Source organism: Manis javanica, unplaced genomic scaffold (genome assembly GCF_040802235.1).
Source record: "Manis javanica isolate MJ-LG unplaced genomic scaffold, MJ_LKY HiC_scaffold_25, whole genome shotgun sequence".
NCBI lineage: Eukaryota > Metazoa > Chordata > Mammalia > Pholidota > Manidae > Manis > Manis javanica.
The window spans coordinates 81,214-106,306 of record NW_027332171.1 but is presented as its reverse complement, the minus strand read 5'-3'; the positions used below and the strand labels follow the sequence as shown (position 1 = coordinate 106,306).

The 25,093-nt window shown below is 57.7% G+C and overlaps 2 protein-coding genes across 6 annotated transcripts; one reads left to right on the top strand and one right to left on the bottom strand.

The window, feature by feature from the left end:
• Positions 1-79: 79 nt before the first annotated feature.
• TMEM132A (transmembrane protein 132A) lies at positions 80-12,297 on the top strand. 4 transcript variants are annotated; one of them, XM_036995256.2, is made up of 11 exons: positions 80-1,273; positions 3,613-3,827; positions 4,064-4,282; positions 4,773-5,104; positions 6,440-6,589; positions 7,631-7,826; positions 7,910-8,053; positions 9,008-9,210; positions 9,784-10,063; positions 10,450-10,641; positions 11,053-12,297. In XM_036995256.2, the coding sequence occupies exons 1-11, from the start codon at positions 1,174-1,176 to the stop codon at positions 12,073-12,075; spliced, it is 3,054 nt and encodes a 1,017-aa protein (XP_036851151.2). In that variant the 5' UTR covers positions 80-1,173; the 3' UTR covers positions 12,076-12,297. The 4 variants fall into 4 exon arrangements, with proteins under 4 accessions (XP_036851151.2, XP_036851150.2, XP_036851152.2 ...); XM_036995255.2 differs by having other exon boundaries at positions 7,628-7,826; XM_036995257.2 differs by having other exon boundaries at positions 3,545-3,827; positions 7,628-7,826.
• On the bottom strand, positions 12,215-24,254 carry SLC15A3 (solute carrier family 15 member 3). 2 transcript variants are annotated; one of them, XM_073228336.1, is made up of 10 exons: positions 24,074-24,254; positions 23,771-23,937; positions 22,843-23,215; positions 20,259-20,548; positions 18,302-18,446; positions 16,987-17,097; positions 16,148-16,316; positions 14,460-14,618; positions 12,957-13,112; positions 12,215-12,498 (listed from the first exon to the last, which is right to left on the bottom strand). In XM_073228336.1, the coding sequence occupies exons 1-10, from the start codon at positions 24,167-24,169 to the stop codon at positions 12,344-12,346; spliced, it is 1,821 nt and encodes a 606-aa protein (XP_073084437.1). In that variant the 5' UTR covers positions 24,170-24,254; the 3' UTR covers positions 12,215-12,343. The 2 variants fall into 2 exon arrangements, with proteins under 2 accessions (XP_073084437.1, XP_073084438.1); XM_073228337.1 differs by lacking the exon at positions 24,074-24,254 and having other exon boundaries at positions 22,843-23,887.
• Between the last annotated feature and the right edge of the window lie 839 nt (positions 24,255-25,093).

The following is a 25,093-nucleotide window of genomic DNA, read 5'->3' as shown; positions in this document are numbered from 1 at the left end:
TCTACAGCTGAACCCGTTTCTGTAGAGCTGCTCAGCGCTTTTGGCCTCTCTGCAGGGGCAGTGAGACGCTGGTAGGAAGGGAGGGAGGGAAAGCAGCACAAAGGCGGCTTGTACCCGGTACCCTTGTCTCCAAAAGAGTGCATGTGAGGAGTGAGGAAGGCATGCCCCCACTGCAAATCCTCCACGAAGAACTGAGGGCACTGCTGGAATAGTGTGTATGTGGTGGGGGGACAAGGAGGAGGAGGAGGGGACCCCTTCCCCGCCTGTGTGGGAGTGCCAAAGGCAGCAGGAAGACTTGCCTGCCCTCCCTCCTTCCCCCACCAGCACAAGGTACCTGCGCTGTGGTTCTCAGCCCTGCCCGTAGATTGGATCGCCTGTCTTGTGGAGGGCTCGGGTGTGGTTTTTTCTTTTTAAGCTACATAGGAGATGCTGACATGCAGCCAGGTGCCCTGCTCAGGGCGTCTGCTGACACTGCCTGGCAGGCAGGCCTGGGCTGGAGGCCAGGAGCTGGAAGGCTGGCCTTCCCTCAGGAGCAGAGGGAGCCCTCACCCTTCCTGGGCGGGCAGGCCTCTCTCCCTGGGATGTGGTTGGACATGAAACTCAACTGCTTGCACCTGGGGCCCTTACAACACAGGCGTGGCCCAGGGCTCCGTCATGACAGTCGCAGGTGGTTGTCACCTGGCTCTGTTGGCTCCCTTCCAACACCCTTTCCACCCCTACCGCTGGGGTCCACATATCCCTGAATTTTGGTTCTGATTCAGATACCAGATGCTTTTACAGGTGAGCTGCCTGTGGGAAGGGAGTGAGGAAGAGGAAGTGCCTGGTTGCTTCTTGGCCAGGAGCTTCCAAGAGGGAATGAATAGAACACGTCGCGACCATCTTGGCAGAAGCGGGTCAGTCCCCTGTTAGGCAGTCCCCAGGGGAGCAAGGGTTTGAGATCCGCAGGGCACTAGGACCCAGCGGGCGCAGGGCAGCCCACGTGCTGCGTTCGCGCCGCCCCCGCTCCTGCCCTGCTCCGGCGCCGCTCCATTGTCTGGGCGCTGCAGCCGCGAGCCGGGCGGCCGGGGGGTGGCGGCTGGATCCCTGCCGGCCGGGTCGGAGCCGGCGCGGGAGATGCCGGGCGGACCGCGGCCGCCTGAGCCGCCCGCCTAGCCCCCGCCTTCCGGGGGAAGGATGTGCGCCCGGATGGCGAGGCGCGCGGCAGCGCCTCTCCGGGGGCCCTGCGGCCCCTGGCTCTGCCTCCTGGTGGCCCTCGCCTCGGACGTCCGGAGAGGTCAGCGGCGGCGGCGGGGGTGGGGGAGGCCGGGCGGGAGGATGCCCGGGAGCCAGGAGCCCGGAGCGGGGTGGCCCTGCAGCGTGCCCGGAGGGCTGGAGAGGTCCCACCCCCCAGGATCGGCCCCCCAGGCGCTCACCTCTCCCGCTTCCCTCACTTGCGTAACCCGCAACTCCTTCCTGACCCAGGACCAGCCGGGGCCGCGGATTCTCAGTACCGTTCCCCGACCCCTGTCCGGTTCCCGCATCTTCCGGAGCTTCCCCTCCAGCCGGGGCATCCAACCCGGCTGTCCCCTGCCCCAGGCGCACCGGCTCCCTAATCTGCGGTCCCTACGCTGCGCCCCCGTGGCTCCTAGTCTCCTTCCCCCGACCATCAACTCAGCCCTCGCAGGGACGCAAAGCAGCCCCTTTGCCTGGGACCTGTGAGAAACGCTGCCGCCCGCCCCTGCCCCCAAGGAGCCCTCTGACCTTAGAGTATGCAGGGATTTCCCCATCCGTGTCTTCCTTAGTCCTTAATAGCGACCCCCATCACTGGAGGGAAGGGCAGCGACTCCCCGTAGCCAGGGATGGGGGACAGACTGCCCTTGGCTCGGGCTGTGGCTGCTAGGTGAATGATGCCACAGAAGAGTCGGGGCTAGTGAGGCATTCTCTTACCTCCCCCCCCACCGCCCCCAGGAGGAGAGCAGAGCTCTGGGTGATGGGCGTCGGTGGGAGTCAGACCACAGATCATCTTATAATTATGCAGGCAATGCAGTAGGAAGACTGAGTCCAGGAGTTGCCCCCAGAGAGCCACAGTCACTCACCTGTTACGCCTGGGGGGTGGGATGGGTGAAGCATCTCAGATGCACGCTCCTTGGTGGGGAGGGTCTTGAAGAAGGGTGAAACCACCAAGTCCCCCAGCCCAGCTGGGGGGCTGAGAGGGATCTGGCTCTATGGCTGCTTTCAGCCACCTGCTCCCGTCTCCAGGGGACCCGGGAAGAGCCCTAATAACCCCTTACACGGAGAGATGAGGAGAGCCTTGTCACATCCATTATGGAGCAGCATTAACTCCCCCTCCAGGCATCGCGGCAGTCTACAAAGCCCTCCCCTGTCCACAGTTTCACTAAATGCTCATTCTACAGAGGAGGAAACTGAGGGTCCAAAGATGTTAAATGACCCAAGCTTCATCAAAGCAGAGTGAGGATGGAAACAAGGTCTCCAGACTCCCAGGACATCCTCTCCAGGGACAGCAGCCCAGCTTGGAGGATTCTGGAATGAGTAAAACAAGACAGCTAATTCACAACCCTGGGTGCACAAAGACTGAGGGGACTCAGGAGGGCAAGCAGTCAAGGAGGGCTCCTGTGGAAGGAGAACGGAGAGACCCACAGTCTAGGGAGTGAAGCCCTAAGGTGTGTTGCAAGCAGCAGAGGGTGGAGAGAGAGGTGGATGGTGGAGAGGCAGGACTGTCGGTGGCTACAGCCTGGGCCCTGCCTCCTGGCTCCACCACTGTCCAGTGGTGAGACCCCAGGCATGCGGTCCTTAATCTCAGTCTCATTTTCTTCATCTATAACATGGGATAAACAGTAATAGAACTCAGTTCCCAGTGTCACTACAAAAACTGAAGAGTTAATATATGTCATGTTTTAAATAGTAGCCTGCCTATAGTGTTAAAAAATGTTAATTATTATTATTAGGGATGATAGTCAGTTGGTGCGAACCAAATATGGTCTCGGGTCTTTTGCCCTTCCAGCTGTTGAATATATGGTTTCTCTCCCCAGGCTCATAGTTCCCACCACACCCCCACACCAATCCCACTCTTGCCCTTCAGTACCCAGGTGGGACAAGGAAGAAGGAGGCGAGTTTTGGAAACCGGGGTGAGGTTGCCATGGTGACTGTAGGGATGGTGTGCTCAGCCAAGGCTGGCCAAGGACCCAGGGGCAGGGAAAGGGTGTATACTCCAACACAGCTCACCTTGTCACCATCTTTGACTGCATAGGCCTTGTCTGGGGAGAGTTGTACCCCACAAATGCTTTGATGTCAGAAGAGGGCAGAAACGGGGTAGAAGGAGACATTGAGAAGATTCTGCTGGAAAAGTTCTGGGTCTGTGCAATGGGTCGGAAGCTGGCATCCAGCTGAGGACATACATTCAAACCCTGGCTTTGTCACATACCAGCTGTGTGAGGCTCTTTGAGCCCCAGTTTCCTCATCGGTGAAATGGGATGATAGCCCCGCGTCTGGAGGGACACTTACAACCCTTTTCTTCCTCCACTGCCCACCCACCACTGTGCCCCAGGATGGAGCTCAGTTCAGCCCCTGCCAGCTCTGGAGCTGTCACCATCTCTGCCCATTCTCCCTCTTCAGTGGACTGCGACCAGGGCCTCCTGGACCCTGTCTACCTGCCGGCAGCCCTGGAGCTTCGGGATGCCCCTGAGCATTTCCGTGTGCAGCAGGTGGGCCGCTACCCACCCGCCAACTCCTCTCTGGGCTCCCGGTCTGAGACCTTTCTGCTCCTGCAGCCCTGGCCCAGGGCCCAGCCACTTCTCCGGGCCTCCTACCCACCCTTTGCCACTCAGCAGGTAAGGAGGGGGCACTGGGGACTCCCAGGCTAACAGGACTCAGAGCCAAGTCTGCTGTGTGTAGCTCAGGGGCCTTTTCCTGCCTCAGCCTTGCTCCCCATTTTCTGGAGGGGGACCCTGAGGCCCATCAAGGATCTTTCCTGCCAGGGTGGGATTGGAAGCCCGGCATCCCATCTCCCCAGATCTCACTTCTGCCCGCCCCCCTGCTTTGTTGAGCACCCCTGTTCTCTCTCCAGGTGGTCCCTCCTCGAGTCACTGAGCCCCACCAACAGCCAGTCCCGTGGGACGTACGGGCTGTGTCGGTGGAAGCTGCCGTGACTCCAGCAGAGCCCCACGCCCGCGTCCTCTTCCACCTCAAAGGGCAGGATTGGCCGCCAGGGCCTGGCAGCCTGCCCTGTGCCTGGCTCCATGCCACACACCCTGCAGGCACCGCTCACCGAGCCTGCCATTTCCAGGTGAGGGGGTGGGCCCCACCTAGGCTGGCCCTGCTGCTGTACCAGCCCGAGGGAAAAGAGGGCTCGCTGTTCCTGGGAAGCTGGGGAATCACAGACCACCTGACTGCATGCCTGGCCTGCCAGCCATCAGGGCGCCCCAGGAAAGGGTTATTTGGGGCACAGGATACAACCGCCCAAGAGAGCTATTTTGCAGGCTTGGGATTCTTCCAAGCTTGAGTTGTAGTCAGGGTGGTCCTAGGCATGGTTATGGGGAGGCGTTGGGAGTAGCTCACTTTGGAATGAGACAGTTCCCAAAGGTAGAGGCATGGCCTGTGGATGCATTCTCAGACCTGGTCCCAGTCCTGTCGCCAGTTGGCCATGTCACCTGTGATATGTCTCTGGCACATGCTGGCCCTGCCTTTCACGGGCCCGTCCATCTCTGGGTTTCCGGCCATGAGTGCTGGGAATCCACTCACCCGCTGTGCCAACCACAGCTCTTGTGTGTCCGCAGCCATCTCTGGGCGCCTGTGTGGTGGAGCTGGAGTTCCCTTCGCACTGGTTCTCCCAGGGCTCCCCCACGCGGGCTGAGCTGGCCTACACACTGGAGCCTGCGGCTGAAGGTCCTGGAGGCTGTGGCCCTGGGAGGGAGGAAGGCCCCGGGGAAGAGGCTCTCCCAGTGGGAGATGTGGAGCTGCGCCCAGCAGCCCCCCCACAGTACCAGGAGGTGCCCCTGGATGAGGCAGTGACCCTACGGGTGCCCGATGTGCCTGTGCGGCCCAGCCAGCTCTTCAGTGCCACCCTCCTGCTTCGGCACAACTTCACCGCCAAAGTTCTGACCCTGCGGTGAGTCCTGGGCCCCGGGGGTGGGTCAGAGGTGGACGCCTCTGCAGGAAGACGGGCCCAGTATCTTGTGCTCTCAGGCCCTTACTGGACTCCTTGGTCTCTGTAAACATGGGTCCACCAAACCCTCTCCAGGCCAAGAGCTGTGATTGCCCTGGCCACAGGCAGGAGCCAATGATGGGCACAGCCTTGAACCCGGAGCCAGAAGTAGGAGGCTCCCCTCCTTCTGACACCTCCCTGAGACTCCTTGGTCCAGTAGGGCTAACGCTGCCCACTTCACAGGGCAGCTATGAGGCTCCAGTGAGGGGAAACAGAAGAGGACATGGGAACTGGAAAGTTCAGTACTGGGGGTAGTTAATGCTCTAGTGCCTCAGGAGAGGTATTTGCCCCAGGCACCTTCATCCGCATGCTCTCCTGCTTACCACCCCTACCCCCTCACTGTGGGTCCCTGGCTTCAGACAGAGCCTGCTCCGGCCCACAGGAAGGCCCCTCTGTGTCCCTCCCAGCAGGAAGATCCCCCCAGAGCAGCCCCCCAGCCTATTCCCATGGACAAGGAATTGCAGAGAATGACGTGCCTTTCCCATACTCAGGCTGCTGTGTGTCCTGTCCCTGTGGGTCACTCGGGCGCCTGTCCCTCCCATCTTCCTGTCTCTCATGCCCTCCTATGCTCACAGTTCTCACAGTCATTAGATCTTTTCTGGACACTTAAAATAGGCCAAGCCCCGTCTCTCCACTCTGGAGCTAGAGGGAGGAGCAAAGCCCCATCCCCATCTGGAGCTAAAGGACCCCCAGTGCTAGGGAAGGAAGCTGGATGGGCGGGACCCAGACCCTAAGGTCTGATGAAGGGGCTTGGATCCGGGGTTGGGGGAGCGGGACATTCATCCTGCCACAGGAAAAGCTTTCTAAAGAAAATGGTGTTTTTGTTGCTAGAGGCTGAAGAATGAGCAGATGAAGCAAGGAAGGGCTGAAGGCACAGCCTGAGCAAAGGCTCAGAGGCATCATGGGCTCTGCGGGGGGAAGAACTCTGGGCGTAGCTGAAGCGGAGTGATGGGGAGGAGTCTCAGCCAAATGTGAAACTAGACCAGACCCTGGAGGGCCTCGAATGCCAGGATAAAACTAGACCATGTGGGTCGTGGGGAATCATAAGTGGTCTCTGAATGACAGAAAGCTGTGTGGCATGACCGGCACAGAGATGGGTCCTCTGGGCTGGAGGATGGCAAGGAAATTCAGCTGGAGCAGGGGAGGCCATGCACGAACCATCTTTAGTCCCTTGTCCTGCCTATCCTGTCCAGAGTTTGGCACTCACCCTGACACACTGGCCCTGTGTCCGCTCCCCAGGATCAAAGTGAAGAAGGGGCTGCATGTGACAGCTGCACGCCCAGCCCAACCTGCCCTCTGGAGTGCCAAGCTGGACCGCTTCAAGGGCTCCAAGCACCATACCAGCCTCATCACGTGCCACCGAACTGGGTCCACAGGGCCGGACACCAGGTGGGCAGCCTCCTCCCCCTGGGGGCAGAGGAGGGAGGGCTGGTCCTAGAGTGCTAGCGGGCAGATTTTGGGGGCCTAAGTGTAGGGGTCTGCCACCTTATCTCTATATGCCCATGTGAGCAGACACAAGAACAGAGCCTTTCAAGGAAGCAGCGCAAGGCTGAATCATTCACGCACTCAGCTACTAGTTCTCCATCCCCAGCCACGTGCCAGGTATAGTGAGTGTCTGAGTCTCATTCCAGGCAATGCCAACCTATCCTGGCTCTCCAGTTACAGCCCCCACAGCCACTACCCAGCCTCCCATCGCCACCAAATGGATCCCTTTTTCTGGACCATTATATTCCCCCCCAAAAAGCCCAGTAGTTTTTAACATTTATGAAATCTTATTCATGCCCTGTGCCTGGGTCAAAGGCCATGGGCTTTGTCATTTTTGTTTGAATCCTTATTCTGACGCTTCTTGGATAACTGTGGGTGAGCCAGTTAACCTCCCCCACCCCCATCACCAGAGCCTCAGTTTCCTCATTTATACGATGGGATAATATGGGTCACTTAAGGTTTGTGGAAATAAGGTGGTGCACAGAACGCATCTCGGCCAGTTCCTGGAAGGAAGGAAGCTGTAAGGGCTGTTATTCATGGGGTTGGGTGTCAGTTTTGGGGCTTGAATGAGAGTCTTCCTCCTTGGTAGAAATTGGCATCAGGTGCTTTATGCCACCCCAATGGCTGAGGAAGACAGAGGTTTGAGCAGAGGGGGCCTAGGAAGGCAGGAGAGCACGCAAGCGTCCCGGAAGTGAGGGGCAGATGAAGTGGCTTCCTGGATCTTGTAGAGAAACCAAGGGTGGATAAGAGCTTAGGCTCTGGAGCTGGGACGCTGGGGTTTAATCCTTGCCCAGATCTTGAGCAATCTTACATAACCTCTGTTTTACAGATGAGGATCTGTAAAATGGGGGTAACTACAAGACCTACTTCATGAATACACGAAGTGCTTATGACAGTGCCCGGCTGCTAACAAGTACTCAGTCTCTCTGTCCCTCTGGCCAGCAGCCCCCTTGAACTATCCGAGTTCCTGTGGGTGGACTTCCTGGTGGAGAATGGCACTAGTGGGGGCGTAGCCACCACTCGCCCTGTCACCTGGCAGCTGGAGTACCCAGGCCAGGCCCCCGAAGCAGAGAAGGACAAAATGGTGTGGGAGATCCTGGTGTCGGAGCGGAACATAAGAGCCCTCATCCCACTGGCCAAGGTAAGGGGTACCCACCTTTGCCCGGCCAGGCTGCGGGCTGAGTGAGGTGAAGAGCTCGGGCTGAGCTCCTCCTGCACCCCCAGGCCGAGGAGCTGGTGAACACAGCGCCACTGACTGGAGTGCCTCAGCGTGTCCCTGTGCGCCTTGTCACTGTGGACAGTGGGGGGGCTTTGGCGGAGGTGACAGAGCACATCGGCTGTGAGTCGGCCAACACCCAGGCCCTGCAGGTAAGCAGCGTGTGCCACGTGAGTACGCATTTGTGCACAGTGCTGCATGGCCACTGTCCTTCCCCATTCAGGTCCCCAGGAGAACAGCTTCTTCTTGACACCAGAACCCTCACGGGGGCAACCACAGCTTTCACTTCTTTTGATCCCACTACCTGTCCCCAGAGGCAGGTGTGAGCTATGGAACCCCAAGCACCCCCAGATCAGCTCAGGCACTTTCAAGTTCATTATTGCACTGGCAAAGGAACTGGCATAGGAGAGTTAAGAGCATGTACTTTGGGATCAGAAGGGTTTAGTTTGAAACCCATCTTTGTTATCAGCTAGCTGTGTGATTGTAGACAAGTCTCTTAACCTCTCTGAGTCTCAGTTTCCTAGGCTTAAAATGAGAGTATAATTTAGGGATGTTGTAAGAATTAAAAGCACCCTAAGACAGTATCCAGTAGAGAGCAGTTGCTGAAACAATGGTAGCTACTGCTGCTATACATAATATAAATATTCTATGATGGCAAGTAAATACTAATTATTATTACTGGAGCCTCATAATGACCCATGAGATGAAAAGAAGGGCAGGGTAATTTTCCCATTTTGAACTTCTAAGAGGGGAAGCCCAGAACCTGCATTTCTTAAATCCTGGCCGCCCTTGTGGCGGCACTTTGCCCCTATGTAAGTGGTTTCTGCCCGAGGGCTCTGGGGTGGGCAGATCTGCCAATTAGTGGGTTCAAAGGAAAGATTTGCAGCCAGTTTCCCCAATTGAATCTGAATGAACACAGGGAATGGCTGGTTCCTCCAGGAGGAATGAATCTTGGATGATGGTGAAATCTTAGTCTCAGAATGTCCATTACAGTGAACTACACAATGAATTTCAGCTGTACCCCCTTCTATGGCTGGGGTCAGGGCTCTCTGCACCACACCTGTCTTCTGCGGCTTAGCTCACCCGCTGCCCTCTGCCTTGCCCAGGTGTCCGAGGCCTGCGACGCTGTGTTTGTGGCTGGCAAGGAGAGCCGCGGTGCTCAGGGGGTGCGGGTGGACTTCTGGTGGCGCCGGCTGCGGGCCTCACTGCGAATGACAGTGTGGGCCCCGCTGCTTCCCCTGCGCATCGAGCTGACCGACACCACCCTCGAGCAGGTCCGAGGCTGGAGGGTACCCAGCACAGCTGACGGGTGAGTGGAGGCCTGGGGAAACTGGCAGCTTTGGTGAAATCGCTCTAGAACTGTGAGAGGGTGCAGGGAACACAGCCATGGGGTCGATCTGGCATCTGAAAAACTGCCCATTGCGGCTCCTTCTATGCATCCCCGCCCCTCACCACCCAGCCTCTGACCACTTGATTATAATTGCCGGCCTCCGCATTCCCTCCCCGCCTTCCCTGTCCCACTTCTCTATAGCACGCATCACCTTCTAAGGTACTGTATACTCTGATGGATCTTGTTTGTGGTCTGTCTCCCCCTCCGCACTCCTCTCCTAGAACATAAGCCCATGAAGGCAGGGGTGTGCATTCTGTTCACTGCAGTGTTCTGAAAGCCTGAGGTGGTAACTAGCTCACTATGTAGAGGGGATGGTGTCGCAGGGCCCACCCGCCCCCCCTGCAGGCACAGAGCTCCGAAAGAACAGGGCTGGGGCGCAGCTTGCAGGTGGAAGGGCTTGACCCCAGAGGTGCAGCTGTGGGCAGAGGACAGCGCGCCCAGTAGACGCTGGGGTCTCCAGGAGGCAGGGCCCTCGCTGACGCTGTTCCCCAGGGTACCGGAGCCTGAGGCTGCCCCTGTGGCAGAGGAGTCAGAGAGGCGGTCCCGCAGCTGCCGCCTGCAGTACCAGCGCGCTGGCGTGCGCTTCCTTGTGCCCTTCGCGGCCCACCCGCTGGATGGCGGCCACCGCCTTACCCACTTGCTCGGCCCTGACTGGCTGCTGGACGTGTCCCACCTCGTGGCGCCACACGCCCGCGTGCAGGATGTACGCGTGGCCTCTCTGGAGCACGGCCATGTCCTGGTGGGCCGGGAGCCTGGCATCACCTCCATTGAGGTGAGCAGACCCCCTGAGAACAATTAATTGGCCCTAGAATGTTCATCAGCAGGTGTGAAGGGTGCCAGAGGGGACGAGTGTACTAGGGGAGGTATGAGCTCAGTGGGATTGGGGATCAGGTGAGAATAAAGTGCTGGGGAAGTCCTCCAAGTGTGAAGGGCTGGGGTTGGGTATGTGGGGGCCAGGTCTTGAGAGAGGAGGAAACTCCCCCTAGGTGTGGAGTTGGGGTCCAGGTATGTAGAGGACATACGGTTGGGGTACAAAGGGTAGGGGAGAGCAGCCTACGCAGATGCTGGGAACAAACAGATCCCCCTGTGGGGTGCCGGGGCTCGGAGGGTAGAGGCTGTCTGTGGAGGAGCACCCCTCCAGCGCCCTCTCACCCCCAGGTGCGCTCCCCACTGTCTGACTCCATCCTGGGCGAACAGGCACTGACTGTGACGGATGACAAGGTCTCGGTGCTGGAGCTGCAGGTGCAGCCCGTGATGGGCATCGCACTGGCCCTGAGCCGGGGCACTGCCCACCCTGGGGAGGTCACAGCCACGTGCTGGGCACAGTCAGCCCCTCCCACCCCAAAGCAGGTGACAGCCGGGGGTCAGAGGGATGAGGTGAACATCTTCAGATGGGGACTGATGATGGGGGGAATGGGAGGTACCTCAAGCCCTCACCCTAGGGTTTCCAGAACAAAGACTGACTGTGCTATAAGGTAGTGAGTTCTCTGCGACTGGAGGTGATGAAGCAGTGGCTGGCTGGAGTGTGTGGCAGTGGGAGGTTTAGATGGCTCTAACCGAGGACCCTCTTGATGACTCAGACCCTGGGGCTGAGTGACAGGTGATTGACACATGCCCCCTCTCTCCCTGTGTTCTGTCCATCTGCCTGTGTCTGTTCTCTCTCTGGTCTCTCCTCCGTGTGGCCTGTCTCTGTGGGAGTGGTCTCTGTGTGCATGCGTGCCTGCCCTCGCGTGTCTCTGCCTGTGTCCGTGTGCCCCACAGGAGGTGGCCCTCTCCCTGTGGCTGTCCTTCTCTGACCACACTCTGGCCCCTGCTGAGCTCTACGACCACCGGGACCTGGGACTGTCCGTCGTGGCTGAGGAGCCTGGTGCCATCCTGCCAGCTGAGGAGCGGGGTGCCCAGCTTGGGGTGGTGGTGAGTGGGGCAGGCGCCGAGGGGCTGCCCCTGCATGTGGCTCTGCACGCACCTGAGCCTTGCCGCCGGGGCCGCCACCGTGTGCCCCTGGCCTCCGGCACTGCCTGGCTAGGGCTGCCCCCTGCTCCCACGCCGGCCCCTGCCCTGCCACCCAGCCCTCCTCAGAGCTCGGCAGCCACGGGCGCCAGCCTGGGTGGTGAACGGTGGGTGGCAGGCAGCGTGGGAGACAGCGGGGGTGTGAGGGGCAAGTTCGAGCGGACAGAGGAGGCCAGGAATGAGGAGGCAGAGGCTGCGGGGGAGGAGGAGGAGGAGATGGTCCCCGCCCCTCAGCAGATCACTGAACTCGAGCTGGGCATGTACGCCCTCCTGGGCGTCTTCTGTCTAGCCATCCTCATCTTCCTGGTTAACGGGGTGGTCTTCGTGCTGCGCTACCAGCGCAAGGAGCCTCCCGACGGTGCCACTGACCCTGCCTCTCCCCAGCCACACAACTGGGTCTGGCTGGGCACCGACCAGGAGGAGCTGAGCCGCCAGCTGGACCGGCAGCCCCCTGGCCCACCCAAGGGGGAAGGGGGCTGCCCCTGTGAGAGTGGGGGCAGGGGGGAGTTGGCCCAGGCACCTGCTGGGGGCACCACCAGCTCCTCGGGCACCCTGGCCAGGAAGGAAGCTGGGGGACGGCGGAAGCGGGTAGAGTTTGTGACGTTCGCACCAGCTCCCCAAGCCCAGCTGCCCAAGGAGCCTGCAGGGGCCCCTGCTGTGCAGTCCATCCTGGTGGCGGGCGAGGAGGACATCCGCTGGGTGTGTGAGGACATGGGGCTGAAGGACCCCGAGGAGCTGCGCAGCTACATGGAGAGGATCCGCGGCAGCTCCTGACCCCCGCCCGGCCTCGGCAGCCACCCGCCCAGGCGGCCTGCTCTCATCCTCTGGTGCCTCTTGGCCCAAGCCCCCTGCCTCGGCCCCTGTGAGGGCTCCCCCCCGGCCCTCCTGCCCTGCCCCTTGTCATGGACCATGGTTGTGAGGAAGGGCCCTGCCCCTTATTTATGGGAACATTTCACCCTACTGTTGGGCACAGAATAAACTGGGAAGGAAACCCCGGCTAGGGCTGCTGCTGTCTGTGTCCAGAACAGGGGAGGGGGCGTGCTCAGCCCCGGTCCCTGCTGGGACAGCTTTGGGCGGTCGGGCGCTGAGCTGCCCTCTCATAGCGGCGAGCAATCCACACAAACAGGAGAGCCGTGGTGGCCTGGATGCCAGCCAACAGGAAGAAGTACAGGTCCATCCGGCAATTGTTGATGTTCCCTGGGGAAGGGAGGGGTTGGCCCTGGAGTCAGGGCAGGGTTCCCCCGGGCAGCAGCCTAACCACTGGCCGGTGGGTGGGATCTGAGGCGCCTAAAGCATGTGGCTGCCCGTGGCGTCTCCAGTGGTGTCTATAAATCCCTGTTGGCTATTCTTTCAGGGGCTTAAAACACAAATACCATAGAGAAAGGTGACCCTTCAGCCAGGGTGACAGAGTTCCAGAATCAGGAAGGAGCCTTGGGCATCCACGGAGCTCGTGGATTCCTTTTTGACATTCAGGGCAACAGGCCCAAGGAGGGGAGGCCACACTGTGGGCGCTTGGCCAGATTTGGGCTATAACCTCATTGCCCCGACTCCCACCTGCTATTTCATTCTGCCCGAGGTGAAAGTACTTAGTCGCCACCTCCTTTCCAAGCATCCTTCCATCAGTGTCCCACCCCCAGGGAGGCCCCCACACTCACCAGAGTCCTTGGGGCAGTGCAGCCAGCCCCCCGGCAGTGACAGTAGTGCCACCAGGCTGGAGCCCAGCAGCGAGCCCACCCCAGATAGGCAGAAGAAGATGCCCAGGATGGCCCCCTGCATGGAGCTGGGCGCCTCTGAATATGCAAACTCCAGGCCTGCAGAGAGGGAGGGGGCAGCCCCAGGGGCCGGTGGGGGAGCAGATAATGATGGGCCCCAGCTCGCTGGGCCGCAGCCTGCCCCTAACCCCCACCAAGTCCCCATCCTGGCTTCCCCTGGACAACTGCCCAGTTACTCCAGTGGCTCTGATGGCCCCTTGCCTCCGCCCTGCTCCTTCACCCGGTGGCTGAACACCTCCACCTGGGCACTCCCCCGGTGCTGTCCTCCCATCCTCCCCTTCCGCCTGGGTCTCCCAGGTCAGGGGCACCTCCGAGCCAGTAGTATCTTCCCCTTCTCTCCCTAACTCTGCCCCCTCGTCACTGTCATCTGTGAACCTGTTTGATTCAACTTCAGAAGTTTCTTCTCAATGTCTGCCCTCCTCTCTGCTATCTCTGCCCTGCACTGAACCCCAGGCCTGGCCATTTCATTTCCTGCTCAGCCCCTGCAAATGCCTCTTAAACTCTCCAGTCTCCTGTTCTCACACTGCCAGACGCATCTCCAATGGAGTCCTGTCCCTGCCAAAGTCCCCTTGAGGGGTGGCTGTTGCTCTCAGGAGAAACCTCAACATGCAGGCTTGGCCCCCAGGACCCTGTGCCTCCCCAGCCTTCTCCCCCACACCCCCCACAAGGCCTGGCTCTTTGCTTCTGCTCTCCCCTCTGCCTGTGAGATCCCTCCTGCCACCTGTTGTACCTGCCACCACCCCATCTTAGCCCAAGGCTTCCCCAACACCGTATGGCCGCTTCTACAGCACTCCACTGGGTTTGTTAGCGCGACTGTTTTCCCCAACCCTGAATGAGTCCTATCTGAGCCCAGCCCTGGGCCTGGAGCAGAGCGAAACCCCTTGCTGCCTGGCTGATTGAAAAGCCCACCCAGCCCAGCGAGGGGACAAACATACAACTGAATGATTACAACACAGTGGCCTGTGTGCTGTGATAGATGAACAAAGGGAGGAGTGAACCCTTCTGGCCAGGGGCCTTGGAGAGGGCCTCGTGGAGAAGATGGCATTGAGGCTCGGAAGGAAAGGGGAAATAGGGCTTCACTTTCAGTCTGAAACCGGCAACAGCAAGTGCACAGACACACAGGGTGGGGAACATTAAGGGGATAGTGGGGGAAGTTGGCATGCAAAGTGTCTCACTTCCAACCCCCAGTGCCGATCACAGTCTTGGCACAAACCAGGTACAACTAAGTCCCCAGTGGAGGACTGCGCCCCTCAGACTGCGCTCAGAAGACCCCACCTTCCTCCTTGCAGATGAGCCTTACGGCTGTGCCCCTGAGATCTCTGATTTCAAGGCAGCCCTAGGCAGAGCCCATCACTGGTGCGAGGGTAGGGAAGGCATCCAGGGTACCTGGGATGCTGGCAAAAATCTCACTGATCCCGATGAGCAGGTACTGAGGGATCTGCCACCATATGGACAGTGGTGCTGCGTAGTACAGGTTCAGCCCGATCTGCTGGGACACGGTCTGGTTGTGATAGATGTACTCTAAACGCTCCTTCTCCAGGAATCCTGGTAGGGGAGAAACAAGGATTACAGAGAGGCCTACTCTAGGTAGCTTAGCCCAGGGCAGAGTTTGACATGTGATGGGTATTTAAGTACCCAGTGATTGGGCAGAAGGTAAGGAAAAAATACTGACTTGGGAGCAGTGTTGGGGTTAGGGGTGTGTCCAAGACTGGAGTTCCAACTCTTCCCCTTGTGCCTGGGCTGCTAGGAAGCTTAGAACTAGGTTTTGCACTCAGTAGCAATAACAACTGTCATTAATTGAGAGCCTGTTTTGTGCTAGGCATTTAATATGCATTTCTTGCATATTAAAAATATGCATTTCTTGCATATAAAAAATTAAAAGAGGGAAAAATTCAGGTTAACCATCCCAAAGTCCCAAGCTGATACGTGGCTTGGGCTGGATTTGAGCCCCAGCGTGCCTGGTGTAAAAGCTGGCCTAGGTTCCTTGATATCACATGACGCCTACTACAGCATCAAGCATTCCAGTACGGTTTCTAAGCTGGCTTCCAAGTTTATCTCCTTCCCCCTCGCTGCTTAGGGGACAGGTGTGCTATGGTGGAATAAACACTGGATGTGGAGTTAGGTGACTTGGGTTACAATCCTGGCCCTGCCACAGGCTAACTGTGACCTTGAGCAAATCACTTAACCTCTCTGAAACCCAGTTCCTTATGCAAGAAGTAGGCATAAAAGTCCCAAGATTATTGTGAGGATGAGACAGGACAAAATGCATTAAATCATGGAGCTAACAAAGAATCTAGTTTGGTTTTCATCCTGGCAACATCATACTGTTTATTAAGCTTTCGTCTCTCTGGCTCCTCCTTGTGATCCAGGCACAGTGCTGGGTGCTTTACAGACTTCATCTTGTTAATTCTCACAACCCTCCTGCTGGCCTGTGTTGAGGAGTAGACTCCTTGACAGCAAAGCCTGGGCTCCACACCAGGTCTGACTGAATTACTGTGGCCGCTTTAAAGATGAGGCTCGGAGGCTGTAAGTAACTTCAGGATCAAGTTACTAAGTGAAAAGGGCTGGGGTTTGTGCAATAGCATGAAAGCCTTCTTTACTGGGGCCCCCTTTTTTTTTTTTTTTTTTTTTTACTGGAGCCCTTTTTTACAGGTGGCTTTGAATCCTTTTGAAATGGAAGGATAACAATAAATCATAAATATTTTTTTTAAGTGGCCTTTGTGTCTGCACCATTCACTCAACACACTTGTTGAGTGCCATGTGCATTATTCATAGCAGTAAATAAAAAAGAAAATCGTTCCTGTCTTCAGAGAGGTTGCATACCACTGGGGAAAGTCTTTTTTCCTTTCTGGCCTCCATTTCCTCATGTGTTAAGATGGGGGAAGGCTGCACTCAGTGAGGAGGGTCTCCCTTCAGTCCACACCTTCTGGGAGGCCAAGACAGGCACCCACGGTGAAGGATGTACTTGGCTCAAGCCCAAGGCTCCTGCATCTGCGCATAGTGAAGCCAGCCTCCCCCCAGTCCCACACAAAGGCCAGCCTCCTTTCTGCAGCCTTCCACTGCGGCCCACACACCTGCCACAATGACGGAAGTAAAACCAAAGAACATCCCCAGTGCCATCTTCTGCAGAGCCGAGGGAAGCAGCTTGCACCGCAGCAATAAAGGGTCGAGCAAGTGGTCTTTCACAGGTACCAGGATCAGCACCACCACCACATTGGCCAAGAGGAGCCAGGCTTCTGGGATCTGGGCAACAGAAGGCATTGGAGGCAGGCTAGCAGAGTGGAAGGAGCTCTGGACTGGAGTTGGGAGACCTGGACTCCACACTGCCCCTGGGTGACCCAGGGCCAAGCGTCCCCTCTCTCTGGAATGCACACTCCTTAGCTGTGGAACTAGGGGATGGGATTAGATCAGGGATGGCAGATAGGTTCCTGTAACTTCTATCAGTTGGTAGTGGCGGCCTGAAACTTTCATGGGTTCAGTATGAAAGAATTCATGATTGATTAGTGATGTCTGTCAAGGGCAAGAGAGGTATAGTGGTGAACGTGTCATTTATCTGCCAGCTCTGAAAGTGTTTGATTTTAGGAGTCTCTGAACCTGTTTGAAAGTCTTGGTGAAAGGAAGGGGTCTGGGCAGCCAGTGGTCCCAGAGAGGAAAGGAATGAGATAGGGCTGAGGGGCCTGCCTCAGAGCAGCAGCGGGTAGGAGTGACCGTCGCCTAAATTCTTGCAAGCAGTCGAGCATCTGGCAGGACACCCAGGCTAGGGCAGGAGTTCAAACCTCCAGGTGCTTTTCCTATACCCTGAGGACACCCTGTTGCTGTGGGAGGGGAGTGTGGGGTGGCTTCATTCCTCCTCTTCTCAGAGGAAGCCCCGGCCTGTCCTGAGGTGGGCGCTAAACAATGCCTTGTCTCTCACCTTGTACCTGCTGTCCTGGGTGCTCAGAGCCACCGAACTGTTGGCGGGGGGGTCTGGGAAAATGTTTGGGATGTGGAGGTGAAGACCTTGCAGGACATATGTGGACTGCATCTGCCAAGAGATGGAGGTCAGGCTGGAGAGAGCTGGGCACCACACTTCCAGCCCCAGCAGGCTCCCAGCCCCCAGCTTCAGCAGCAGGAGTACAGGGCAGTCCCAGCCTCAGGGGGAAGTGCTCCCCCCTTCATCCCTGGGAGCCAGGCTTACTGGGGAGCTTCCTCTGCTCCGCTCCCAAGCCTGTGAGCTGTGTGTGCAGCCTTATTCCAGAGCCCAGGCACAGCTGGTCTGACTCGTATTTGTGTCTCCAGGGGCTGGCATAGAGTAGGCATGGATATGTTTGTTGATGGGGAACATAATGTCACAGCTGTCCCCACAGGGAGCTCTCATGACACTGGGGCCAAGCTAGGTCCTACAGGTTGACACATCCAGGAACCGAATAGACACTGACCCACCAGAGTGGCACCGGACACAGCCACTGGAGCAGGCTCGGGGGCCCCTGCCACGCCAGGCACTGTCCCCTTGGCTGCTATGTGATGCACAGGGACCTGGGAGAGTCCCGCAAGAGGGTCTGAGGCTGGGGAGAGCATTTGGGTTGCTGAGGACAGCCGCTGTTTACCAACTGGTATGGAAGGATTCAATGTGCCGAGGTCAGTGTGACTTAGAGTCAGCCATGGACACATGCCCTACCCATGTCCCTGTCTCATCATGGACACTCTCTACCTCTGTGCCACCCCCAAGAGGCAGGGTACATGCTCCCCATCTTCTGAGGCTTTAAACAAGGTTCCTGTGAAGTGGGTATGGGAGGCAATGACCTTGAGGTCTGGGGTTAGGGGGTGGGGGTAGGCTGCTGCCCACCCTCCAGACACACCATGTACATGCCCCCAGCTAACCTTCACCCCGGGAGAGGTGGGAAGCAGTGGTTCGCAAACCTGGCTGAGAATCAGGATCATCTGATAGAGCCTCTTGTCTAAGCCACCCATCTTACACATGAAGAAACTGAGGCTCAGAGAGGTGGGGGTGATTTACTAAAGTCACTGGGCCCCAGACCCATCTCCAGCATTCCCCATGCTCTACCACCAAAGGGAGCTCAGCTGTTGGGTTGGCTTTGTGCCCGGCCTGCACCAGTTGCTACAGAGCCGCAGTTCACTTTGTGAGCCCCTTTCCCCTTCTCCACATGCCCTGGGCATCTACACTGAGACCGGAGACCAGAGAGAGGTGGGGAGCCAGTCCCCCAAGAGTGCAGGGGTGGGGCGCTCACCTGGAAGTACACCATCCAGTAGGGCACAAGAGTCACCATAACGGGCAAGATCTTCACCAGCCCCTGGAAGTTGGCTGCGTCCTCCTGGGAGGACAGGCCGGGCTGGGGAGAACGCTGGATAGGCAGTTGGGCATCCTGAGCATCTCTGTGGGGCCATAAGAGCAGCAGATAAGATGACAATTGTCATCAGCACCCCTGCCCCCACCATTATCCCAATTTACTCCTACTCCCCTTCACCCACCACCACAGCCGTCACCGCGGAAATCACCACTGTATCTGTTCCTCCCCACCATCAGCATCACCTTAGCCACTGTCACCATCACCACCGACGCCAGCGTCATCACCGCCAGTAAGGTGATCACTCACGGAGGAGCCCTCTCTGTGGGGCTCCCAGTGCCCTCACCCTCCCTGTGCAGCGCAGGCACAACCACTGTCAAAATACCGCAACCCTCTCCTTTGTCGCAAAGGTGGCTGCTCGACACCCACTCCACCCTGGAGCTGCAACCCCTTGGGTCCCGGAGGAAGTAAGACCAAAGATTGCGGCGAGCAGAGCATTGGGGAGTTTTTGCCTCATAGCGTCAATTTGCCACAGGCACCAGGGAGGTCCCAGTCTAAGCCTGACAGAGAGCCTGTCATAGGTTTGACGCCCCTAAATTTCTCAGCCTGCTTTCTCCAAGTCCATCCTCCTCACCAGGCAACTCTCCCTGTGCATGAGCAGGAGGGAGGGCGAGTAGAGAGGTGGGGGGAGGGAAAATTGTTAGGAAACAGGGTGGATGGACCGCTGCTGCGACCTTCCCCTTTGCCCTTTGTCCTTCGAGGTTTCCAGCCCCTTCTTGCGGGAGAGCCTTGCCTCATCCTTTGAGAGTCCGAAAGGGACAATATCAGTGTGGTCTTTCCACCGGCTCCTCCCCTCCCAGCGTGTGACGCCACTCCTCCACTAACAGGTGGAGTTATCTTCTCTGCCCTTGCCTCTGGGCTGGCTGTGTGAAAGTGCCGGCCAACAGAAGGAGCAGAAGTGAATCTGGGATTTCAAACCTCAGGGCCTTAAAAGGACCAATAGCCTCCACTGCCTTCCCTTGGGAACACTCACCGCTGGAAAGCTCCCCGCCCTGGCACCCCAGACACCTTGCTGTGAGAAGCTCCGGCCATACTCTGAGGCCACATGCAGGGGAGCCGAGGTGCCTCGTTGACAGCTAACATCTACTGCCAGTTGTGTAAGGAAGCATCCTGAATGTTCTAGCCTTTTCAAGTCCCCAGATGACTGCAGCCCCCAGTGACATCACCCAGCTGAGCGCAGTCACGCACAGTGCCTAAGCCACTGAGTTCTGGGGTGCTTTGTCAGGCAGCAGCGCATCAGTAAGACAAAGCCCTCAGTGACACACCAGGCTGGGGGAGAGCATGTTCCCCTTCTTTTCCATCTAGATCCTGCATATGGGAGCTGAAACTGGAGACAGGTTTGCTTAACCTAAGTAATCAGTGAACTTGGGAAGGACCGGGCAATAGAAAGCCGCGGCGCATATGCAAAGACATTCAAACCTTCCTCCCCTGAATGCGAACTAATGGGTGAGAAGCACATTTGGCTGATTTCTTAAATTTCCTTCTATTTAATATGAAGGGAGTGTAGCTTATTTATATTATATCCCAACAACCTTCACTCCATCATCTCCATCATCGTCCCTCCTGCCATTGTTATCACCATTGCAGGCCTTTCTCTTCACTGCGGCTGCTGACACCATCACCCCTATCTATCACCACCATCACTGCCAAGACCATCGGTGTCCTCAGACTTTCTGTGGTGAGTCCACGGCCAGCACCACCGCTGCCTTGACCGTCCTCAGTCACAGTGGCAGCTCGGCCCACTGGAGGGCAGGTCACCGCTGCAGCTGAACTGGAACATCTCCTGGACACGCCTCCCCAGGAGCAGCTCAATGCCCTTCACCCAGAGCCCCCTCCTTACCTGGCAAAGTGTCGGCACCACAACCGGGGACAGTAGTTCTGGAGAGCAAGTTTGAGCATAGAGGACACTTGGCTGCCATTGGGGGGCTTGGTGATGAAGATGAGGGTGGCAAAGAGGAAGATGAAAAAGGCCAAGGCCACACAGCCCACAGTGATGCCATAGCCCAGCAGGAAGCTGACGTTCTGCTGGATAAAGGCCACCACCAGCAGTGACAGCACGGCACCCGCGTTGATACTCCAATAAAGCCAGTTGAAGAAGCGGCGGCTGGCATGGCGACCGAGCTCCATCACCTGTTTGGCAGGGATGAGGTTGAGGTCCAAGGAGGTCCAGGGGCACCCTGCCATGACGCACTCTCTGTACCTGCACCCCCTCTCCCACAGAGACATTTCTTGGGTCAGTGGTCTGGGCATTCTGGCATTTTCCAAGTCCCTGGTGGCTCAATAGATGCTCAGTAAATATTTGTGGCTTGAATGGCTAAACCTTTCTCTTGGGAGTCACTTGTTAGTGATCAGGACATTTTGGCACAGCTGTCTCTTCATGCCCATGGCACACCTCACTTTTTTATTTTCACCAAATAGCGCACACAACAGATGTCTCTGATGCCACTTTGTTCATTTCTGGTTGATTTATCCCTTTGTCTTTGACTGAACAACCTACAGTGTGCATCACCTTCATTATCAGAAAAAAAAGCCAATAAAGATCTCAGGTTTGTTCTGCATCATTAAATATAATAAATGTATGCACAGTACTGAAAGAGCAGTTCGAGGGCTAATTGAGAACTGCAGTTTGGAGATGCAAACAGAGTTTTCTATTGTGGCCCATCACTTCCCCCCCTGACTTGCCTCCCTCTGATATACACTCAGTCAGACAATGTTGGCATAATCAGGGAAAGCAGAGGTGGTCCGGGACACAACCCCGAGAGTGGGTTCTGGCCTGGTGGAAAAAAACAAAATTCAGGCTCCCCCGCCCCCTCCGCTGGCAAGGACAGAAAGGCAGAAAATCTTTATCAGGATTTGGATCGATCTGCAACAGACAGGCCCCAGGCCTCCTTCCGGTCGGCTGGTTCAGGTCAGCTGCCCTGGCTGCCCCTACTGCTCCTAGACTCTGGTCCCAGATTCTGACTCAGCAGGTCTGGGCAGGACCCGGGCATATGCGTTTCTAAAAGGCAGCGAGGACAGGCAGTCACTTCTCTAGATAAATGATCTTGTACACTGTTAAACTTGCCATCCTGTCCTCAGTCACAGTGGCAGCTCGGCCCACTGGAGGGCAGGTCACCGCTGCAGCTGAACTGGAACATCTCCTGGACACGCCTCCCCAGATCCAAATCTCAGAATCCACTGCGGTCCTTACACCCAGAGACACATATTTCCACTAGCCAAGGTGACTTTGTCAAGCTTTACTTTCTGCAGTTGCTTTGGGAAGAATGTAAATATTTTGTTCCTTTTCCAAATGTAAAATTACAGTCCATACTGATGTGTTCCCTTGGAGATTCTGAGGGTCCTCCTGATAACAGACAGGGAGGGCTATGTCCACTCACTGAGAATCCCTGATGCAAACTTTCAGGCAGAAAACTGAGTAAGTACCATTATGGACAGCCACTTGCATTTATTAATTGGATGTAAATGATATGACAATTACAACTAAAAGGGTAAGACCAGGCAGCCCATTTAGGATATAAATGAGCTCTTCCAAAATGAGCTCTTTGCCAAGAATGATGGATGGCCCTTTCTGAAGTGAGCAATTGTGCTGAACATGAAGCTCCTGGGTTTAGCTGTCTGCCAGATAATGCCAACCCCTCGCACCTGTACATCCCCCCCTGTCCCCCCGAATTTGCAGCAGCCCCCTCATTGCTCTCATGTACCCACCTGTGTTACCCCCATCCACCCTCTACACTGTAGCCAGAACCATTTTTAAAGAACCCAAATCTAATGATGTCCATCCCTGCCTCGGATCATTTCAGTGTTTCTGAACCGCCCTTGAGGTCAGGTTCAGAGCCCTGGGGTAGCCTTACGGCTGCCTTCCAGCCCTGCCCAAAGTCCATGCTTGGTGGAAGGGAGAATGAACAGGAGCTGTTGCCACTGAGGCTCTGAACCAGTAGGCCTGACTTCATCTGTACTGGGGGAAGCGAGAGGCTTGCTCCAGCCCTAGGCCTCTATGACCCACGAAGATGGGGCTCCTGGTGGGGCCTGAAGTCCAAGTACAGCTCCTTGACCTGCTACGTGATCCTGGGCAGCTCAATTAATGTTCTGAAATCTTAGTGTCCTCATAGGTAAAGTGGATATAGGAATACCACCTACCACCTGGGTAGCTGAGAGTATTAAATGAGCTAAAACTTTGAAAGTGGCCCTAGTCAAAGAAGGCCAACTATGGTCATTACTATTGTTGCCATCTTTATTGTTGTTAGAGTTAGCACGGCGCTCTTCTTTCAAATAGGGACACTGGGCGCAGGGAGCACAAGGGGTTTCTGAGGTCACGCTGTGAGCAGGGCCTCCGGGCTCCAGCTCCGGGATCTCAGCCCGAAGTCCACTGCTTCCTCTCTGCACCCCGGGCTGCAATAGATGGGGCGCGGCCCTCTGCCACTCACCTGGTCGGCACCGAAGGAGGTGAGATTGCTCCTAATGGAGCTGGCGGCCAGGGCGAGCAGCAGCAGCCCGGTGTAGAGGGTGGGCGCGCAGTAGGAGGTGGGCGAGCTGGGCGGGCAGCCGGGCGCGGGGCAGGAGGGCCCCAGCGGCGCCTGGCGCACCTCGCCGCAGAAGGAGCGGCGGCCGTCGGGGAAGGCGGTGGCGGTCAGCAGGCCGGAGGCGGCCAGGTAGAGCAGCAGCGTGAGCGCGATGGCGCGGCGGCGGCCCAGGTACACGTCGGCCAGCCAGCCGCCCACGGGCGCCAGCAGGTAGGAGGCGCCCAGGAAGGCGAGCGCGGCGCGGGACGCCTGCTCGCCGGCCCACTGGAAGTCGGGGCTGTTGAGGTACAGCACCAGGTTGCCCGCGACGCCGAAGAAGGCGGCGCGCTCCAGCATCTCCACCAGAAGCACCGCCGCCGCCGCCGCCCGCCGCCACCGCCGCGGCCCCCGCGGCCTGCGCCCCAGCAGCGGCCTCCGCTCCGCGGGCGCTCGGGGCCCCCCGGGGGCGCGCGGCGCGGGCATCCTGGGCCGCCTCCCCACACCCCCGCGGCCTCTGTGGCGCCCCGCCTGCTGTGCCCCTTGCTCACGCCCTTTGGTGCTCCTTCACCGCTATGACCCCTGTCCTTAGCCCTCGGGCTTCTGCTGCACCCAGCTTCTATCTCCGCTCCCCAATTCTCAACTCTCCTCTCCGCTCCTCCCGCCTGCTCTCCCCATCCTCGTCTCTGGCCCCCTCGGGCCGACCCTCCCTCGTTCCACTTGGCCGCCGCCCCACCTCCTTTCCTGCTGGTCTCCCCGGTTGGCCGCCCTTTCTTAACCGATGTCCCCTCCCCTTGTGACACCTGGCCTGCACCCCGGGGAAGGGGCCCTCCACAGGGGCTCCTTCTGCCCCCACCGGCCCTGGCTGCCTCCTCCTCCTCCTCCTGGTACCCCCACTGCCTCCACCGCCTGCCCTTTCGGCCGCTCAGCCTCCGTCCAACTCTGCCTCTTGAGCAATTCTGGGCGCCCCTCGCTTCCCCTTTCACTACTTCTGTGACCGATTGCATCACGTGGCGCCCTGGACTGTGAAAGAGAAACGAAAGCCTGGGTCACAGGATCTCTGCCTGCCCAGTTTTTTAAAACCTCCCTTCCTTCCCCACCTGCCACCTCCTCCCTCCTCTCTGCCTGCCCTCCCGGAGCCTGGAGGGATATTTCCCACCTTCCGTGTCATTCTCCGCATCCCACTGTCGCTGCATCCTCTTTCAGTCACAATCCAGGGCGAGATGGACAGAACCTGTGGGGCCGTGTGCATCATTTGGGCCCGTGGGCCCACTTCATGGATGTGGAGACTGAGGCCCACTGGAGGGGGGAAAGGGAGGCACGGATGACAGGCTCATGGTAACCAGACTAGGGGTAAACCACTGCCGGGCTTCTGAGCGACCGGGGAAGCTTTCAAACACAGTTCAGATTGTGCAACGCTCTAGGAGGAAGGAAGTCGGGCACTACCCACAAGAGTCGAGATTGAGAGAGGCACCGACCTCAGACTAAATCCACGGGACGTCGGCCCTCCCCTTCTCAAAGCCCTGCAGTGCTTGGACTAAGAGCCAGCCCTCACCCTGACCTGGCCCTGCCCATCCGCCCCGCCTCCTCCAGCCTCGGCTGCCCCATGTCCCCTCCACAGACCTCCCTTCTGTGCCCCTCAGGAGCTGAGCTGCTTCCTGCCGCAGGGCCTTTGCTGTTCGCTCTGCCGGAACTACTCTTCCCCCAGATCTTTGCGTGGCTGACCTCTTGGCTCTATTTAGATTTCAGCCCAGATGTCTTCTCCTCGTAGAGACCTTCCCTGACCACCCTAAACCATTGCCTGCTAGATTCCCAGTTCCCTCTCTCGGCCCCACTATCTTGCTTCAATGTCTTTGGAGCAGGTAATACTTGCTCATTAGTTCGCTGTTTCCCCAGTAGTATACAAGTTCCATGGGGCCCAAGACCTGGTCTAACTTACTTTTCTAAAGTAGTTTTAGGCTTACAACAAAATTGAGAGGCGCATAGGGTGTCCGTACGCCCCCTGCCCCCGCACACGCACAAGCCTCCCACACTACCAGCATCATTCACCAAGATGGTACATTTGCTACCAAGGATGAACTGAGATTGATGCATCACAATCACCCGAAGTCTATCGTTCACCTTAGCGTTCATTCCTGGTGGTGTACATTCTATGGGTTTGGACAAATCAATGTACAAT